The sequence below is a fragment of the Xenopus laevis genome, chromosome 6S, assembly GCF_017654675.1.
Source record: "Xenopus laevis strain J_2021 chromosome 6S, Xenopus_laevis_v10.1, whole genome shotgun sequence".
Taxonomy (NCBI): domain Eukaryota; kingdom Metazoa; phylum Chordata; class Amphibia; order Anura; family Pipidae; genus Xenopus; species Xenopus laevis.
The window spans coordinates 118084450-118106677 of record NC_054382.1 but is presented as its reverse complement, the minus strand read 5'-3'; the positions used below and the strand labels follow the sequence as shown (position 1 = coordinate 118106677).

The following is a 22228-nucleotide window of genomic DNA, read 5'->3' as shown; positions in this document are numbered from 1 at the left end:
TGCATGAAGCAATTTATTGATACACATATAATTGGATTGGATTGCATCGGATAGAGGCTTTACCTGTCACATTCCAGCTCTGCGGGCCAAGTAATACCAAAGGTTTCAATGAGGTTCTTACAGTCTGAATGGACTCGTTCACAGAGGCTCCTACAAGGCATTGTTATATGTTTGGGTTCCGTGCACTCAGGAACGAAGGCCCGGCACAAAAACATGTGGACCTCAGGGGAACAGTGGAGATTCAGGAGTGGAAGGAAAGGCTGAGAACAGAAGGATAGAAACAGATGTTATTAGGGCATATCAAGTGTCACTTTTTGTTAATAAACCATTGCATCAATCACTGGAAATTTCTCAAAACAGATTATATGTTTTTGGAGGTTTTACAAGGTAAGAAATGTGCCCACAGGCAAGACAAAAGCATTGCACTCACAAGTCATAGCAACAGTTACCGAGGGTAGAGAGAGAACAAAGCCCATAAAACTGAAACTGTCACTCCCATTAACTCCTTTTCAACTCACCCAGGGGGAGGCAAAACAACACAATGGAAATGAGAGGTGAAATATCCTGTGTGCCGACCCCTGCCTGAATCACAACAATGAAACATGGAAGTCCAGCAGCCTTGTATCAATTGCTTTGTTAGAAAGGCATCTGTTAATTCCTGGAATAAACTGCCAATAAAACCCTGGTGTGAACCTTGCATACCACATGCAATTAGAAAAAATCTGCCAAATTAAATTTTCACATTGAGAAGATAATAACATAATTATAAATAGTACATATTCCCACCTTCCCAAATAATACTTTAGATATGACCAGTTACAAACCTGCCTATGGAAACGGCCACTAATTGGTTACACGCCCAACTAAAGTTTGTTTGCCTGGAAAAAAAATGATCATTGGGATTGTGTGGAACATTGGAAATGTAATGGTGTTTGCTGAGAAGGACTGACACAATCTTGATAAACCCCTGAACACCTCTGCACGGTATCTAAATAGCCAGGGGTACATGAAGCTTAGCCATTTTGCCATTTTAGACACCGACAGCCACCTCCGTTACTACTGCCAGTTTTTTGAGTCTCAGCATAAAAACAGGCTCCTTCTGAAGCTCACCTGCAAACTATAATTCAAACTAATGGACCGGAACTAACCAGGTGAAATCCGGCTCACTATACGCTCATTTTAACTTCTCCCACTTTGGCTTTGATTTTTCTCCCACATATGGTAAACATCCTCTGCTGTTTGGATGCATCATTTACAGAGGTCTCTGACCTGCAGAAGCCACCCTGCCCCCTCACAAACTGTGCCACTGACACACCCCAAAAGGGCCCCTGTACTTCATAATAAACTACTTCTTCAATTTCACATGCTCTTAGTCACTTATATTGTAGTTCGAGTGCCGTGGGCAATCACCCACTTATTATTTTAACGGTCAATTATCTTAAAATGAAAGGTCTTTCAATTCAAAACTGTAATGGTGTCCAGTTATTAGATGGAGACCCACCAGAAGCAGCTCAGCTTCCATATTGACCCATTGCTTAAGCAAGTGGCTTTTGTCTCTACTGTTCATCTTTTCAGCAGGAGGTGATAATACTGGAGTAGTTCTTTTGCCTCAAAAATCAAGCGTTTGGTTATGCTGAATGCAAATGCCTAAATGCGATAGAACGGATCTCCAGTAAGGAGCATGAAAAGAAGCCAGCTGCCGGTTTTCCTAGGGTTGCCACCTTTTATGGAAAAAAATACCGGCCATCCTATATATTTTTCCCTATTCATAACATTGGGATCAACCATCATTTTTACCGGCCAGGCCAGTAAAATCCCAGCCAGCTGGCAACCCTAATGACAGCCAATATAGATTAATAACCCCTACTAAAAAGTCTTATCCTGAAATTAGCTTATACTATGCAGAACAGAAAGTCTTTCATTGGGCCACTTACTCTACTGAGCTTCTAAAATCCCATGAGAAAACCCAGCAGTAACTAAAGGAAACATCAATGTACAAAACACACAGCATTCAAACCCCTTTCTTCAGTACAAAGAGAAAACTGCAGCCAACAGATAACTGTCTTATGTATAAAAGAACATTCTGTGCCTATACAGACATTCATACAAAGTTCCCCATGCAAGGCACAATGTGATACCAACTGATATTGGTACAGCAACACCCCGAACCCAGGCTGCACTGCATTCAAGAGGATGTTCACCTAGAAATTGTATGATTTTCATCTTTTATTATATTATTTGTGTTTTTTGCTATTTAGCTTTATATCTGGCAGCTCTCCAGTTTGCAGTTTCAGCAATCTGGTTGCTAGGGTCAAAATTACCCTAGAAGCCATGCACTGATTTGAATAAGAAACTGAATAGAAAGAGGAGTAATAAAAAGAAGTAATAATAATAACTTTGTAGATACACAAAGCATTTATTTTTAGATGGGGGTCCGTGACTCCTCATGAAATCAGAAGAAGAAGGCAAATAATTAAAGTTGCTAAGAATTAGCAATTCTATAACATACTAAGATTAAATTTATAGGTGAATTACCCCTTTCATGGTGGGGATGTAAGCCATTATGTTTGACCTGCAGCCAGAAGTGCTGATTAGTGATGGGCGAATTTGGAGCGCCGGCGTCTCATTTTTTTTGTCCAAAAAACGGACGCCAGCGTCCATTTTTTTTATACCGGCGAATTTTCGCAGCGGTTTTGCGAATTTTCGCAGCGGTTTTGCGAATCGTGTGAATTCAGCGCAAATTTGCGCCTGGTGAATAAATTCGCCCAACACTAGTGCTGATGCAATATACTCCCTGCTCCTCTATCAATAAAAGAGCCAATAAGGTGTAAAATTTCTAGCCTAATTATTTCTTCAGCTAGCCTAATAAATTCTTCTTCAAATTCGACATCCATTAGTCCATTTGTTGGGCTCAAAAACAAGCATTTCTTATAACTAAATGTGCCACAGCAGATCCACCGACAGAGCCCATTGGCACATGTTTGGACTCAGATATCCAAATGCTGAACTTATAGAATAAGATCCTATATAACTATACCATACATTATATTGCCTGCAGCTCTGTTCCCTGTGAAATATTTGTCAAGCAGGGAGAGTCCATTAAATGGATTTAGCACCAATGTAGAATAAATACTCAAAATGAGCCTGCCCAAATGTAATTTATCATTTTCCCACTTTCATGTATTTTAGATATCTAAAATCGCACGGAATAGAATAGAAAATGCATTGCACCTTTTGGCACAGTTTCAGAGCAAATGCACTGTTGCATGAACAGCCAGAAAAAGAAACAACGTTTCTAACTTAATTGGCTTTTGGCAGAGAGCCCAGAACAGCCATAGCAGCAGATAAGATACTTTTGTAACAATTTTGATAAGCAAAAAATTACTTTTTCTCTGTAATAATAAAACGGTGTCCTGTACCTGATCCAAACTAAGATATAATTAATCCTTCAGTCTTATTGGGTTTGATTAATATTTCAATTAATTTTTTAGTAGACATACCGTACGGAGATCCAGATTACAGAAAGACCTCTTATAAGGAAACCCCAAGGTCCTGAACATTCTGAATAACAGTTGCCATACTTGTACAGAGTATACAGAGTTATTATATTTGATCAATCTTATCTTCAGACTCTCTCTGATTCATCTTGCAAAACCACTGCCTGGATGGGTAATAGGACAGTGAAGACTGAGGGCCTATAGAAAGGACATTTAGTTGTGATTAGCAGGAAAGCAGAATTCCTAGAGAATAAATCACCTCTATGGAATGCACTTTCACCTGTACTTCATCTCTTTGCAGAGACACCTGCCTTCTAAAGGTGGCCATACACGGAGAGATCCGCTCGTTCGGCGATGTCGCCAAATGAGCGGATCTCTCCCCGATATGCCCACCTTGAGCTGGGCAATATTGGGCTGATCCGGTCGTGGGCCCTAGGGCCCAACGATTGGATCCTAACGAATAGTAATGGGCGATCGGATCACAGGACCGCATCAATGAATAGATGCGGGCGCGATCCGACGGGATTTTTTGTCCCATCCGATCGAGATCTGGCCGACTTTCGGCCAGATCTCGATCGGTGAAGCCCGTCGGGGGGCCCCATACACGGGCCAATAAGCTGCCGACACGGTCTGTTGGCAGCTTTTATCTGCCTGTGTATGGCCACCTTAAGTCCTGCTTCCAGCTTGCAGCCCTGCATTCCTTTTGCCGACACTGGGTGGTAAATTCATCAAAGAGTCAAAATAGAGCTTCCCACAGTTTGCCAGAGGGAAATAGCACAGCTCTATATTAGGATTTTTCTAATTGTATCTATCATGGGATTAAAGCAAGACTTTCCCTTTTGACAATACTTCTCTAAGGGCTCTTACATACGGCCGATTCTTTCTGCGCTCCCCTGCGTTGCGTTTTCTTCCATTCAGCTGCAGGGTAACGCAGGAATAGACGCGTGTATGCGCCAAACGCAGGTGAATTGCAACATGCTGCATCCTACCTGCGTTTGGCACTTACATGCGTCTGTGTGAGTACAGCCCCCTTGACAATAATTGAATGTGTCTACTCCTGCACTCCGATGCGGCTGAACGGAAGAAAGCGCAACGCAGGGGAGCACAGATAAAACCGCCCGTGTGTAAGAGCCATAAACCAAAATGACACACCTTGATACAATAGACTCCTCTTAGAGTAATTAGGAGCCAGCAGATCGAGGTACATGTTATACTGATAATGGTTTCATTCTTCTACAAAGGGAAGTTTCACTCAGGCCTGGGTTTGTGGGAAGGCCACAAAGGACCAACCCTAAGGCACCAAATTTTACATGTGGAATGTCCCTCACTGGTCATATCTACACTGGGGACTGGCCAGGAGATTCAAACAGCTGCAAAAATCTCCCACTCTCCCAAACCAGTCCCCAGTGGAGCAGAATTTAAAAAAAAAACAACAGCCATGTTATGCAAAGCCATATTTGCTTGTCCCTAGATGTTCCCTCCACTGCTGGTCCTGACTTTAAAATGATTAAAAAAATATTTAAGAAATGTAGATTGGAAAGTGGCTTAGAATACCAATTGTACGTGCCGGGAGATTTCCTCCGTCCCTTACCTCCCAGCGCGTCTCTTCTTTGGGTGCGCACGATGACGCTGACACTTGATGTCGAGTGTCATGATGTCATCTTTTTGCGCCGAATACGAATTTTTGCCACCAAATACTCTTTAAAAGCCAAATTCTCCATTTTGACAGTGCCCAAGCTGGCTTCTGTTTACAGATCCTACCAAAGCGTTTAAACTGTGTTTAAATTCGTGTTTTTTGACTCCTGCCTGACTTTTCGACTCCGATTCCTGCTGCCTGCCCTGAACTTTTAGTCTAATCTTTGCCGGTACCTCATTTTGGACTTGTTACTATTTTGCACCACTCTTTGTAGGTTGCGCAGCAGAAAGCCCGAGGCCCCAAAGGGGTGTAAGTGAACACCGGAATCCTCAGGGGTGCCCTGTCCATCTGAGTGTACCCACTGTCTCTAAAGGTTCCAACTGACTAGTACGTTACACCGATGTCTTTCTTTATCCAAAAATGTTATTTCTTTTATTATTTGGGTGGCATTCCCTGGTAACTAAATCTGCTGCGGTTCCTTGGGATTTGGCAGCTGATATCCATCAGTCAGACTGGTAGGCACCTGCACAAATATAATAGTGAGTCTAATACATTTTCATCTATGCAGGAACCTAATGAGATTTTTTTTGGGAGTAGTCGCTGAAGGACACAGACAGGGCCCTCACAACCTGCCCAGATTTCTGAAACCTGTTTGCCAACAGTTGCAGCTAATGAAAAATATTCGAATTTTATAGCCACAAGTAAGTACTCGCAATGCTCTGCATACACACGTCCGACTGGTTCTGCAAGTAACCTAATAGCATGCTGATTACAGGCATCCCACAGAACACTGTTGCTTCAGGTAGCTCTTTGGTATGAGTTACATTATTACCAGCCAGCCTGAAACCAATCTTCTGAGAAACGACTTTTATAACCCTGAAAAACCTTAAATACTGAGAAGGTGAAAAACTGCATGAACTTGTAAAATGTGCTTCTGGCATAACAATATAATAGGGTTCTAATAATAATAATAATATAGATACTGTATATGATCCATATATAACTTGTATTACATGCCATAAAAGCTGATTAGATTCTTTGGTTCTGTATTGTTTCTTTTAAAGATTCTTTTTCCAGTGTTTTTTAGTATTCTACACATTAGGGGCCAGGGTGAAGACTGTAAAAAACAGGGGAAATCCACGTGGCCTTCGCTAGCAAAAATTCGCAGAAACCCCATCTGCAGGAACATTGCCAATTTACTAACAGGCGTAGAAGACAATTCACTAGTGAAAGAGATCGTCATTAGCGCAGTTTTTCGCCCTTTCACCAGAGTTTCCTTTGCCAGCTTAGACCTGGTGAATTGATAAGATGAAGCTTCATCCTCCTCAATCTTATGTCAGTGATTTCAAATCCTGTATGCCGAAAAGTCGTAAAAATTAAAAAAAACGCTGGCGTTTTTTCACATTTTAAAGCGGGATTGTTGTAGCTATTACACTTTTTTTACCATTTGAGGGGCATGCCGCATTTGTTTTAGGGTGGGCTCATGTCTAGGACATTAGAGGATCTCTTTTGTCTTTATTTTGCTTCCTTGGACATTTTATAATAATAAGTGGCCACTTCAAGCATTGCACCAATATCTCTAATAAAGACATATATATAACCTATATGTACCCACCCTATTCAAATTGACCCAAGTGTAAGTGTACTAACGAAGTTTCTCTAGGCAGAATTGAACGCTATAGAAAGTTCGCTGACGAATTAACACTAGTGAAACTTTGCCAGAATTCAGCTGCCAAGACGCAACTTCGGATTTTAGTGAATTAGCGTAGTGGTAGTGAAATTTGCTGAGCTCAGCATCTATAATATAATTTTGTGAATATTCTAATACTATTGTTTCTTGTGAGCTTTCTTGCTCCTGAAAATAATGTTTTTTTTCGCTAAAAATAGTTCTACCTGTGCAAATTTCTGGTTGTGAAAAACTTGCTACAATACTTACTCGCCTTCATTTTTGGAGAAGAGTAAACAAGAAACTTTGGAGTTCAGACGGTTTTGAATTTTCTGGTGGAAACAAATATTTATTTTTTAAATTTAAATATTTAAAATTGAAATTTTGGGGTTTATATTCCCTTTAAGGAGGCTGTTTTTATGAAGCTCTTGTGATCAGAAACTAATGCTACATTATGGAAACTTAATCAGGCTGCAATGAAAGAAGGGGTTACTAGAGAAACCTTGAAGGAGGCACAAAGGGAGTACAATGAGTCACTATAGAAATGCAGAAAGCTTGGGAAGGCTTTGTGATGAACAAACACTGGTGCATTCCTGAACAGACGCTGCTTGGAATCACATATGTTCTGCCCTCGCAGGACCCACAGATCCGTCACTCTGCCTTAGTTCATGCCAGGCCTGAAGGGTCGGGGCTGGGTTGAAGTTTAACTTGACTCTCTTTGTGTAGGGACTGGAAAGTAAATTTAGGGACCTGCCTTGCAAATAAAAGTTGAACCCTTTTATCATGTATATCTTTATTCACCCAGCTTTTAATTATTTTGCTATATATATATATATATATATATATATATATATATATATATATATATATATATATATATATATATATATATATATATATATATATATGTATATATATAGGAAAATGACCAGCAACACCGAGATATTTTGTGAATCAAAAATGTTAAATAAAGAGCCAGGCGGCTCGAAACGTTGCTCTGCTGTTGCCCTGCATGTGAAAAATAAAGGCTTTTATTTTATGGAGTGCTGCCCGTTTGAATTCCTAATCAAAAATGTATTGAAAAAATCACATGTAAAGTCCTTACATGCGGCTTTACATGATTTTTTTCAATACACGTTTGATTATAGACGAAATATCTCGGTGTTGCTGGTAATTTTTAGTGATGGCCCGCGAAACGGCGAAAAATTTGTGGAACGGCGCTGGCGTCTCGTTTTTGACGCCGGCGGCCGTTTTTTGGACATTTGCCGGCAAAAATGCCAAATTTTCGTGGCGGTTTCGCAAACTTATTCGCCAGCGCCGAATCGTGGGAATTTGCTGTGAATTCATGCCTGGCATATAAATTCGCCTATCACTAGTCATTTTTCCTTTATCTAATTTTATTACCTTGCACCCTAGTTCACACTGAAAGAGCAGAGTGCTGCCCACATGAACTCTCATATATATATATATATATATACACACACACACATATAATTGGACTTCTTTGTTCAGGTATTTGCATTTATTCAAAGCAGTGCCTTCTCCACTAAGAAGAGCAAAGTCTATTTGTGAATACTGCGAGTAGAATTCTATAGCTATGGAGAATACCTTGCAGAGGCAAGAAGTGTTGCCCATTCACACAAATATAAGCGCAAATATATAGATTTAAGCTCCTGCAGCTGGCAGCACATAGAACAAATCCCCCTTTCCTGTAAAATGTATTGATTTAATAATATATTATTTAAAAGGGTAGTTCACCTTAACATTTAGGGGCACATTTACTAAGCTCGAGTGAAGGATTCGAAAGAAAAAAACTTTGAATTTCGAAGTATTTTTTTTGAGTACTTCGACCAACGAATAGGCTACTACGACCTTCGACTTCGACTCAAACGATTCAAAGTAAAAATCGCCCTTCCGAAGTCCCGAACTGACGAAAAGTTGAACAGCCGAAGTCCCGAAGTGGTGAAAAGACCCGAAACCATGAAAACAGCCGAAGCCAAAGTCCCAAAAACAGACGTAATTGAAGTCCTGAAGCGGCGAAAAGACGGAAAAGTCACGAAAGGAGCCGAAGTTGAAGTCCTGAAGCCACGAGTTCAATTCTACTGAACACCAATTTGTGTTTTTTTTTAAAAAAAAAAAATTTAATCCCCTGGCCACCAATGTATTACTTTAATATTCTATAGGCCCCTGCCACCTATGTTGTTTTAAAAAAATATTCTTTGGTGCCCCAATTTTTTTTTTAATTTGTAAGGCGGGCCCTGGCGCCAATGTTTTTTAAAAAAAATATTCTCTGGGGCCCCAATCTTGTTTTTTAATTGAAAGGGGGCCGTAGTACCAATTTTTGATGTCTGTGTGGTCTTTTAACTGTGGTTTGGAGTGGGCGGGATCTGGGGTGGGTTTGGGGGATGGGGTAGGCTGGGCCCAGGGGGCCCTGAAAATGTTCTTGTACGGGGCCCCATAATTTCTAATATCAGCCCTGCTTAAGACTCTTGTTTAGCCGTGGCCATGTACAAGTCATAAAGTTCAAAATACAGGGAGCCCTCTTTTTTTTTTGTTTAAGCTGACACTGAATAAACACATCCCTGCAGAGCCAAACATGCTCCTTTGTAGCTCCTTGTAGTGCATTGATCAGCACTGATGTCAATCATTAACCATTCTTTGTATAGAATAATAATAATAATTCCTAATTACACTTTACACAGGGTGTTAACATGACACAGCCCCCTTGAATGACTTGGTGGCTTGCAGCCGCCCCACAATCACCATAATAATCTGGGCCTCAAATAATGTTATGTTTAAAAAAGTAGAGTTATGAACAAAAATTAGTTTCTTACATTAAATCCTAAAAGATACTAGCTACATACTTGCATCACTTTGTGTTATTTTCCCCAGTAATATGACCATATCTGTTTACTGCTGGTCAATATTTAAAGCACTGCGTATCTTGACAGCGCTATATAAATAAATGATGATGATGATGATGATATTAAATAAGAAATGGACCGGTCCTGGGTTATAACTCAGTGACCTGGGACTGGCTTTTAAAATGGACGCCAACCCAAAAATAAATGTTACCTAACGAAAGCAAATATAATTCTGTGCCACTTTCCAAAATACATTCATAACCAGTGGCATAACTAGACATTAGCCCCGCAGAAAATCATTTTTCAGGCCCCGAAAATTTCTAGATATTGACCTGTTTTACCAATATTTATTGAAATTGTATACAAATTAGGGCCTCATGGGGGACCCTATACCGCCTTGGCCCCCCAGCAGCTTTAGGGTCTGCTTCCTCTATAATTACGCCCCTGTTCATAACACATTTTCAAGTTATTTGTTAAAATGATTGCTACTGAAAACAGTAAAGTAGATTCCTGCGCAGGTCCATTTTTTGGAACCCATATTCGTACCCGCAACCTGCAAACTGCAACCCAGACCCACAACCTGCATTCTTATCCGCTTGGACCTGCTACCCAACCCGCAAGTATCCGCAACCTGGACCCGCGACCCGCTGACCATCAAGAATCAGGAAGTGCTGTCATTGTTAACCGGAAGTAACATCATCTGAAGTAGGCGTGATCAGAAAAAAGGAGTAAAAATCGCTATTGAGAAGACCCGCGGCCCGACCCATTACCCACAAACCCAGCAGAGACACACGTCTCTACCCAGAACTTCTACCCACAACCTGTAGGGTACCGCAGATTTTTGCGGGTAACCCGTGGGTACCTGACCCGCTACAGTACAGTATCTGTCTGTCTCTTTCTATCCTCTGACCTGTGACATTTGACATTGTGACCTTTTAAATGTGCATCAGAAGCTGACTGCATTATCAGACCTGCAGGGAAGCATGCAAAGCTGATTTTGCTACATTATTACATTCAAGAAACAGAACCAGCAGTGCAGAAAGTGGCAGGAAAAAAATAACATGGTTTTAGTTAGGGGTTGTTCACCATCCAAACACTTGTTTCAGTTCAGTTGTTTTCAGATTGTTCCCCGGAAATAAAGACTTTTTTAAATTACTTTCTATTATTTATTTTTTACAGTTTTTCCAAAATCTCAGTTTAAAATTGTATCTCAGGTGTTTGAGTCTGACAGCTCAGTAATTCAGGTGCAGGTTCTGAGCTGTTACAATTTTGCAACAATTAGTTGATCCATTTCTTAGCAGCATCTCTGGAGTATTAGCAACTATTGTATCAATTCTAACAGCTGCCTGTAATGAAATCCAGAGATTCTGCTCAGCAGGGACAAAGCTAAAAAATGTATCAACTAAATGTATCAATTTAGGACAGTTTACAGGGTCGGCGACCCCCCCTCCCAGAGCTGCTTTAGAAGGTGAAAATAACACTTTACACTTCTATATTAGAGAAACGGTGACATATAGAAAATGGCAAGTAATTGGAAAAAGTCATTATTTCTGGTGATCTATCTGAAAACAACTAGTTGTTTGAAGGTGAACAACCCCTTAAATATTAAATGACATTGGGGGTGATTTATAAAGTGCATATTTATTTACAAAGGGTTGAATTGCCCATGGTTTTTTCTGAACACTGAAATATTGCTCTGCTGTGCTCGTTGTTTTTCCGTTTTTTGCAGATTGCATTGAGAACAAATTTTTGCAAATGAGATGATGATTTGTGTGAGTGCAGTCACTGTGCGAGGCTGTTGTGAGCAAAAATAGCTTTCACAGCAATTTAAATTCACAATTTGCAACACTGTTTTGCGCATATTTTCTCCGCCACCAAAGTTGTGGAGTAAGTATGTGCATAAATATTTGCATAAAAAATTACAAAAATGTGTTTTTGTCATAGTTAAAAAGCTCTTCTGGACATTCACAATGCGAAAGAAATTCACAATTCTTTCTGCACATTAAACACGCCACCGTTATCCAGCTTTATAAATACAGTATAACCATGCGCAGGTCAAATATATCCACTGTGTGAATCATCCTGTGTTGCACAAAGTTTATAAATGAGCCCCATTGTCTTGAAAAAGGTATTATTTTTGGGTTTACATTCCCTTTAACTTCAGATTTGTGTGTGATTTTGGCACAGACGTGTAAATGTTTTTGTGTGGAAAAGAATCCATCTTGCCTTCACTGTCACAAACCAATTAGTGTGGAACCATTAAGGGCATAGACATGCTCAAATTAGGGGAGATTTAGTTGCCCGGCGATAAATCGCCTCTTCTTCGGGGTGGCTAATCTCCCCGAACTGCCTCCTGCCGGCTATAATGTAAATCGCCAGCGGGATGGCACTCGGAGTGCTTCGTTTTCTGAAGTCGATCGAAGTTTCCTCGTGTGTATCTCTGTCCTTATGAGGGTGTTACAGGCCCCTCTGATATTTCAGATACAGGTATTTCCATTCTGGTGTTTCGCCTGACATCTGATAGGGTCTCTCCGAAAATTAGAGCTTGATGAAACCTGTGAGTCCCGGGGTGAAAATACCATTGCTTCCATGGCTCAGTGCCAGATTCAGAGCGATGTTTCGTCTTGTATTTTACTGAACAAAGCTCCAGTCTGAGCAGCCAAATATTCCAAGAGCCTCACAGTTACTAAACTAAAAGTCATGGGAAGCCAAACTGATCCATGCGTTTATATTATAATCTATAATGAGGCTAAAAAAGGAGACATCTAGCCAGGCCCGGATTTGTGGAAAGGCCACTTAGGCCCAGGCCTAGGGTGGCAGGATATTAGGGGGGCGGCATGCTGCCCAACCACACCCACATTGGTTCAAAAACACTGGGGATGAGCTGGAGATACAATCATTTTTTAAATTTCCCATGCGCCAATCCCTATTGATGATCACAATTTGCTCGGATAAAGGGGAGGGGACAGGGGCGATGAACGGCAGTGGGCCTAGGGGTGCCCACTATGTAAATCCGGCCATGCATCTAGCAAGCAAGTGCAGGTCAAAGTGGTCACTTATTTGGCTATTCCTGAACATGTCAGTCCTGTATAGTGCCAAAACTACATCCTCCCATCCAGATATCATCATATCATCCAGAAATGCATTTGGACTTCACTGGATAAGGATCACATCCGCACATGTGTGGTTCTCTCCCAATGGGACTGCCCAGGTGATACAATTTGTTGGCACAGGGGCAAAATGATAAAGAGCACTTTGACTTCGCCTATGACCTGGATCTGTTGGATGGTTAAATCAAGTAACAATCTGCTCAAACAAGATCTTCACAATGTTTATGTGATTGGGGTCAGTTAGTTTATATATTGATCTAGAGAAGGATGAAAAATGCATGAGGTGTTCCTATGTTTGGCCAACTTAATGTAGAGATAGATCATGATTTTAGCAAACGTTTAACCCTAAAAATCTGCATTTCAATGTAACCTCCTCTGCCACATCTGCACTGCCTCTCAAGTACCTGCTGTAGATTATACAGGCCACCCCCAGATGCAGTAAGTTTGCTTGCATTCCAAGAGTTAAACTACAAAATATGAGGCAAATACAAACATCTGTCTCTGCTCCACAGAATATAATATACGGTGTGAGACCTGGTACAGGTATGGGACCTGCTATCCAGAAGGCTCGGAACCTGGGGTTTTCCGGATAAGGGATCTTTCTGTAATTTAGATCTCCATACCTTCTAAAAGGTACTACTAAAACATCAATTAAACCCAATAGGTTGGTTTTGCTTTCGATCGGGATTAATTATATCTTAGTTGGGAAGAAGTACACAGTACTGTTTCATTACAATTAGAAATAAGGAAATGTTTTTTTAAAAATCGTAATTATGTTATTATAATGGGAGATGGCCTTTCCATAATTCTGAGCTTTCTGGATAACCGGTTTCCAGAAAACAGATCCTATACCTGTACTGGAAGCAGTGCACAAATATTCTTAAGCTAAAATGAATGGTTTAATGTGGTAACAACCAACTTTTTCATTCTTTATCTTCTGTGCCTTTGCCCCTCTGCTCTAACTTGTACCATTCTCTCTCTGTGTTACTGTAGATTCCATCCCATGCCCCTACACTCATTGGGGCAGATTTACTAAAAAGCAAAGTGGCTAATGCTAGCGACAATTCGCTATCGTTGCCACCCACATGGACATCACCAATTCACTAACAGGCGCAAGCGACAATTCGTTTGCGAACCAGACCGGGTGCTACTCAAATTCACTAAAGTGTGGATTTTACTGAACGTTACCTCTTCCGCTAGAGTTGACTTCGCCAACACAGACCAGGTGAAGTGCTATAAAGCAGCTAGATCTTCCTCAATCTTCTGTCACATACATCATACCTTGTGTGCCAAAAATGTATTAAGGTTCAAAAAACGCCAGCGACTTTTCCTTTTTTTATGCAGAATTGGCTGCAAAAGTCCTAACTTACACTTTTTTTGGGTAACCGGTTTTCTCCAGACATTTCATAACATATGGAACATTAATTTTACAGTGGGCTCATGTGTAGGGCATTATATTAACTCTCTTGTCTTTATTAAGGTTCCCTGGACATTTGTAAGAAAAAGTGGTAACTTCAATCATTTGCACCAATAAAGACGTCCATACAACTTTAAATTAACCGCCATAAGCATATTGACCTAAGCGCAAGATCACTGGTGAATTAGCGCGTCTTCGCTATGAAATGCTCGCCAATCACCAATGTTTGGGGCCCAGTGCGCTACTTCGCATATTATTGAATTAGCATAGTCGTAGCGCATTTGCTCCTGGCGAAGTGGTCCAGGCTTATCACAATCTGCCCCCTTTCCCAGTGTGGTCTGGAGAGTGAGCAATATTAAACTGTCAGACTATAGATCTGCAGATCAGATGTGGCCCATGGGCTTGCTTGGTTGGAAAACTCTAATTTACAATAATACTAATTCACTGAATCAGGTCAGAGTATATTGAGTTAGAGAGGAAAATACTCACTTCCATCCTCAGTGCTGCAATATCTTGGTCATAGTGTTCCATGAGATTTGGAAAGAACGTCATGTTATAGTTCATGCCTGTGCATCTGGGTACGGTGATAGGTTCACACGTGAACAGGCTGTGACTTTGCACAAGTGGCAGTAGCAGTGTCACAAGTAGCACCTTCATTCCCAATCCGACTGCCATCTTTGTACAGCAGATACTCGGTGCATGGAGGTAACAGCCCATCAGATCCATGGTGTCAGCAGCTAGAACAGGAGTGTTCCATTCGTAGGAATAGGCATCTCAGTATGGACCAATGGTGGAGCCCCAGAGTGAATTAGTTATGACTAATATCCATTCATAGGAATAGGCATCTCAGGACATCAGTATGGACCAATGGTGGAGCCCCAGAGTGAATGTATGGTGTCATCCAGTGGAAACTCATGGAGTTTATGTTTAGCAGACATCCTGTTAATATGAAAAAATGAGATTGTAGGAAATGATATTCTGTGTTACACAATGAAAAAAGTATTTATATTTCTCCAAAATTCTAAACAAGAATACAGAGGAGGTCCCAGCCCATGACTTACTGCAGGTCAGAAATCAAATTATGTTTATTAATGAGCTGGAGGTGGGCATTGAAAGGACTGTTTCTATTTTTGCAGATGAGACTAAATTGTGCAGAACTATAGGTTCCATGCAGGATGCTGCCACTTTGCACAGTGATTTGTCTAAACTGGAAAACTGGGCAGCAAACTGGAAAATGAGGTTCAATGTTGATAAATGCAGGTTATGCGCTTTGGCAAAAATAATATAAATGCAAGTTATACACTAAATGGCAGTGTGTTGGGAGTTTCCTTAAATGAGAAGGATCTAGGGGTCTTTGTAGATAACACGTTGTCTAATTCTGGGCAGTGTCATTCTGTGGCTACTAAAGCAAATAAAGTTCTGTCTTGCATAAAAAAGGACATTAACTCAAGGGATAAAAACATAATTCTGCCTCTTTATAGGTCCCTGGTGAGGCCTCATCTGGAGTATGCAGTGCAGTTTTGGACTCCAGTCCTTAAGAGGGATATAAATGAGCTGGAGAGAGTGCAGAGACTAAGTGCAACTAAACTGGTTAGAGGGAGGGACGAGTTAAATTATGAGGGGAGACTGTCAAGGTTGAGGTTGTTTTCTCTGGAAAAAAGGCGCTTGCGAGGGGACATGATTAGACTTTACAAGTACATTAGAGGACATTATAGACAAATAGCAGGGGACCTTTTTACCCATAAAGAGAATCACCTACCAGAGGCCTCCCCTTTAGACTAGAAGAAAAGAACTTTCATTTGAAGCAACGTAGGGGGTTCTTCACAGTCAGGACAGTGAGGTTGTGGAATGCACTGCCGGGTGATGTTGTGATGCTGATTCAGTTAATGACTATAAGAATGACTTGGATGATTTCTTCGACAGACAGAATATCAAAGGCTATTGTGATACTAAACTCTATAGTTAGTGTATGAGTATATTTAGTTTACGGAGGGGTCAGTGTGTGTATGGATGCTGGGTTTTCATTTGGAGGGGTTGAACTTGATAGAGTTTTTTCAACCTGATCTAACTATGTAACTGTAACTATGTAACTATATGTAACTATGTAACTATAAAACTATGTACAGAGAAATGTCGGCAGCTTAGTAGTAAGTAAACTGACTGCCCAACCCAGTTGTGTTTCTGGGCCAAGGATCCCATGCCCCCCATCAGATTGAAACTGTCATTATAACAAGTGTGTTTTCCGACAAGAAAACTAGCATGGCATCCCCAATTCTATGTTGTTTAAACTGTTGTCCCCTAATTAACTCGTTTTATACATTTCATTGTAATAAATGTTTTTCTAAGATTCAGTGGGTTTGTTTGTTGTGTCTCAGCCAGTGCCCTTATCTGATTGAATCTCATAGTTAAACAAAGCCTTTCCAGGAACAGACATGCCTTTCAGATAAAGGATTTTGTCTGGTTGTAAGGGCTAGTCCACACGGGGAGATAGCCACGCGTTTGCGGTCGCGGCGACAAAGCGCCGCGCCAGTCGCCGCAACCGGCGCAGGCGACAGTTTTGTATGGGCGCCTATGTAAAAACGCCTGTGCTAACCACACGAGGCGATGCGCTTTTCAACAGTCGCCTGAAAAAGCCTGGCGAGGGGTGAGCTATAATGCCAATAATATATCTACTGTCGAATCCCCGCAATAGGCTCATGACACACAGAGCATATTCTCCAATGGTGTTTTTTAGCCAAAGACGAAGCACAAAAATTCTGGAAAATAAACTTAATTTTATTACACACTACATGTCAGCAGTGGATTTCGAGTTATTTTCACTAGTCAAAATACACCAGTAAAATGAAGCTTCCTTTAAAGGGTTGGTTCTCCTTTAAGCTAACTTTTAGGGTTAGGACACACAGGGCGTTTTGGGGAGATTTGGTCGCCTTGCGACTAATCGCCTAGTTTTTGGAGCGACCAATCTCCCCAAACTCCTTCCCTGAATATGCGCCTCGTGGGGCAACTTCGGAAAACGAATCGCCGCGTGTGATTAGCGCCGGCGGTTTTTTTATTATTTTAGCTGGCGCATTTTCAGGGAAGGCGTTTGGGGAGATTGGTCGCCGCAAAAACGAGGCGACCAATAGATATGTTATAGAATAGCCAATTCTAAGCAACTTTTCCATTGGCTTTCACTTTTTCGTTTTTATCATTTTTGAACTATTTGCATTTATCTTCCGACTCTTTCCTGCTTTCAAATAGGGGTCACTAACCCCATCTAAAAAAATCAAATGCTCTGTAGGGCTACAAATTTATTATATTATTGTTATTGCTACTTTTTATTACTCATCTTTCTATTCAGCCCCTCTCCTATTCATATTCCAGTCTCTTATTCAAACCAATGCATGGTTGCTATGGGAATTTGGACCCTAGCAACCAGATTGCTGAAACTGCAAACTGGAGAGCTGCTGACTAAAAAGCTAAATATCAAAAACTACAAATAATAAAAAGTCAAAACCAAATGCAAATTGTCTCAGAAAATCACTAGTTACTTTTTATACTAAAAGCTATTTTAAAGGTGAATAACCATTTTTTAAGTTTTCCAGGTTTGGATGCTTCTTGGGTGAGAATACACCTTATGTGCCAGGTACCATGACATACACTTCCCCAAACCACTTTTTAGTCTAACATCAGAACCCCATTCAATGAAAATATACAGAGTCTATCAGTGTGATACAAAATAGAGACAAAATAAATGGGGAATGCATCCTGCTATTAATTAAGCGTAAGGCATGGTACTCTAAATAAGGAGATCTGGAAAACCCCAGGTCCCAAATAATCTGGATAATAGACCCTATAACTATATTTTCCTGGTTTACCACAAGTGAAAGGTGTGAGACATGTAGACACTGAACTAACAACACCATAACTGGAGGATGTTGGGGGCTGTAGTTCAGCAATAGCAGGAGTGTGCCAGTTTGCAGATTCCCGAGGCTTGAGAACGAGTAGGAATAAGTGCCATAGACAGGTGTTTTCGGATAGGTGGCTAGACAGTCAATACAGAAGAGCCGAGAATAAACTCTAAGTTGGCCTTAGGGGTCAGTCGTGTGACTCTGTGCTGGACAATTGTGGCTTATCTTTGTGAATAAGAGCAGGTTACACCCATGTGCAAGAGATACTAGAGATAAAACAAGTGTTTAGTAACCTTGCAGCCCTCTGCCGTTGCACTTCAGCCACTGAAAGGCTACAGGAGCTTGGCCAACACCAACTCACCTAGAATTCCTATCAAACGTTCCTGACTTCTCCTCCCTACTGCCACTGCCCTCTGGTACCCCACTAGGGTTACTGCTACTGTCTTTCCTAACACATATTGAAGAAAAACTAAACCCTAAAAATGAATATATCTAAAAATGGCATATTTTATATACTGATCTTATTGCACGAGGCTAAAGTTTCAGCTTGTCAATAGCAGCAATGATCCAGGACTTCAGACTTGTCACAGGGGGTCACCATCTTGGAAAGTGTCTGTGACACTCACATGCTCAGTGGGCTCTGAGCAGCTGTTGAGAAGCTAAGCTTAGGGGTCGTCACTAATTATCCAGCAGAAAATGAGGTTGGTCTGTAATATAAGCTGATGCTACAGGGCTGATTATTAAATTCTGATGCTAATTGCACTGGTTTCTGTGCTGCCATGTAGTAATTATCTGTATTAATTACTAATCAGCCTTATATTGTGACATTTCTATTCTATGTGTACTGTATATTGTGAGTGGGTCCCTAAGCTCAGTAAGTGACATCAGCACAGAGCATATGCAGTGAATCAGCAGAAAAGAAGATGGGGAGCTACTGGGGCATCTTTGGAGACACAGATCTTTACTGCTAAAGGGCTGTGGTTGCCTTGGGCTGGTACAGAAGCACAAAACATAATGTACAACATTTCTAGCTACTTCTTTAGTTAGGATTTAGTTCTCCTTTAAAAAGTTGCAAGCAGTGATGAAAATGCCATAGGCTATTGGAGAGCACTGTTTCCATACTATGGGCAGTTCCCACTGAAATGAACAAATAAACATGCACATAAATAATCCACATTTATAATACTGAGCCCCCACAGAGTATGCAGTAAGGCTTGGGCCTAGATGATAGCTGCTATATTGGTCACACAGGCAACTGATGCATCTGGCACACTATGCTATTAGTGATTATTGATTAACAGAGATATTAAAAGGAATGCTGAATTTACATACAGTCATCGCCAATTTTTCTGAATGATACTGCATTTTTATTGCAGCTTGAACAATGTGGCATAGTGTAAACGTTCAATGGTTCGGTGCTAATACACTCAACGGATTTCGGCGAAGAAACGTGAGAATTTCTCATCAAAATCCACCGAGTATGTCAGCGCTGGAGCAGACACAATGATTCTGGATGTGAAAGAAGGAGAAGGCTACTGCCCGTGGTAGGGAATGAAATCGGCCTGCGGATTTCAGCAGACTCATTTCGGCTTTGTGTGGCTATAGCCTTAGGGTAAGGGCACACCTGGAGATTCGGGGAGATTTAGTCACCCGGCGACTGATTGCCTGTTCTTTGGGGCGACTAATCTACCCGAACTGCTTCTCCGTGTCTTCCGTCTGCTTCAATGAAAAAATGGCTTCACCAATGCCGTCGTGGTGCTTCGATTTTCCGAAGTCGCCCGAAGTTTACTCGTGAAGAAATCGCAGTGCCGCGAGTGCATTGGCGCAGACGTTTTTTCATTGAAGCAGACGGAAGACACAGGGAAGCAGTTCAGGGAGATTAGTCACCCCAAAGAAAAGGCAATTAGTCGTGACTAAATCTCCCCGAATCTCCAGGTGTGCCCTTACTCTAATAGATCATTCGGTTTGTCTTGGGGGGCAGTGGGCTTCATTTACATCTAGCAGTGCCCTAGAATAGGTGTAATAGAATAGTGTTCCCCTTATTCCTCCAGCATTTGCGCTGGTAGCATTGGTACATGACCCCTTTACTGGCTCCCAACTGTCCCATTTTTCACTGGACAGCCCCGATTTTGACAGCTCGACCCACAGTCCCTGATTGTTACTGAAATGTCCCTCCTTTCTCTTTGATCTCCTGCTGAACAGCCAGAAAAAGATGCAACGTTTGTAAAACTTAATTGGCTTTTGGCAGAGAGCCCAGAACACTCAGTACTTTGATACATTTGTAACCATTTAAGATAAGCAAAGAAAGCAATTGTAACAATTTAAGATAAGCAGGTCTCTTGGGGAAACTGTGACTTGCAGCTTAAAGTGTGATTCACCATCATTAGCAAAACTGTAATAACACATAAAAACCAAAGAAATGTGTTCAAACTTTGCCAAATTTTGTAAAATGAATGTGGTAATTAGGGGGTGTGGTCAAGAATATTTCACCAAGCTCTATGTGCCAAATCTTTTTGTCCCTCTTTCTATTTCCAAAATGTTGTCAGGTATACTGGCTCTGATCCTCAGTACTGATCTAAAAATCCCTGCCATAAAGCAGTACTGTGCTGGTCAGACTGGGACACCAGGGGCCCACCCAAAAAACCTCAGACCAGGGGCCCACCATAAAACCTTAGACCAGGGCTCACTCTCACTACTATTATTCTTCGTCTCCTCAATCAACCTCTATAGTAGTAGTGCCTAGTCTGTTTTCTTTACATATTATAATCTATTATTCCATCTATTTAGCCTCTTTGTTCTCATAGAAATAGGGAATGACCATGAAATCGGCTAAAAGTTTAGCAGAATGAGGGCCCACTGACAACTTGGCCCACTGGGAGACACTGATGCTGGTGCTGTTGCTATTGCCAGAAAGGAAGCAGAGACACACAGTCACATGGCTACTAAGAACTTTTTCTTCAGTAAAATACACTGCTTTATATACAATTATACCGTGAAGGCACTGAGATGGATCCATGGAAAACCACGATGCTATCACTTTGCCATTGCAGTTGAAAAATCGGCTACAAGTCTGCTCTGTGTGACCTTAGGCAAAGCCTTCTGACCCCTGCTGTGTCCATCAGATTGGTGAGTTCAACACAGTTCAGCCAAGCTCTCTCTTCACTTGCATTGGATATTTAGGGCATATTTATTAAATAATGTTCACTCTATTGCGCAGAAGGATCCCGCAGGCACCTGACAAGCTCCAACAGATTTGCCCCATGTTGACGCGTCCAAAGCTCTGAGTGACAGTGGTACGCTCAAATTGATTTCCCCCCGAGACAAACTGCTTTGGGCAATGTTTTGGGTCAGATTTCTCATTCCTGACCCCACCATCTACTGTATATTGTGTATTTATCATCACCCTCTAGGGCCAAGGGCCGATCAAACTGGAAATATAGGCAGAAGGATAGGTCCCAAGCTGTGAATTTACCGAGCATCCTGGGAATTGTAGTTGAAAGTATAATAAGAGAGTAGTATCATCCCAGGCTACAGGAAATCTTTATAGATACACAGTATCACCCAGTGTATATTCCACCCACTCTTGTATCTTCCATTATCCTCCCACCATGGCAGCTCCAGTACTTATTATACACCAATAACAAGAGCAGGACCCCTGTAACTATACAACCCATAGAAAGTGTAAGACTGTGCTCACTTTGCTCACCAGGACCAGGGCTGAGAGTGTGTAGTAGTTGCACAATCCTCCGGCTGCTTGTTCCTATTTGTGGGAATTGCACAGGCTGTTGCTTCTGTTTCGCACAGCAATGCAACTGGGAGGCACAGGAGGGACTGGGCTGCTCCGGGTTTGCAACTCCCTGCTGCCTTAGTCCAAGTGCAATCTGATTGGTCTATAGTTTGGAAGCCAAACCTCCCACCCCTCCTACACACAGTGACACAGCACAACCCCCCTGAACCCAACAGCTTTTGTGTGTGTGTGTTACTCCTAATAAGAAAACAGCGGCTGCCCTAATTAACCCTTGTTCGGCTGGGACTGACTGCAGCAAGAAAAGAATGAATGGGGATATGGAGAGGCAAACCTGAGCAATCATAGCTCATAATGGGATTTGTTTGGGTCACTTCCCACTAGCAGCCGACCAAGCCTGGGA

General features: G+C 41.4%; 1 protein-coding gene across 1 annotated transcript in view; it reads right to left on the bottom strand.

The window, feature by feature from the left end:
* Window positions 1–21996, bottom strand: part of fzd6.S (frizzled class receptor 6 S homeolog) — a gene marked incomplete at its 3' end in the record, with an annotated part of 30040 nt that extends 8044 nt beyond the window's left edge. Inside the window, 3 exon segments of the mRNA NM_001094713.1 lie at window positions 64–260; window positions 14680–15129; window positions 21778–21996. Coding sequence (NP_001088182.2) covers window positions 64–260; window positions 14680–14916 — 434 coding nt within the window. The 5' untranslated portion in view covers window positions 14917–15129; window positions 21778–21996.
* Window positions 21997–22228: the final 232 nt, after the last annotated feature.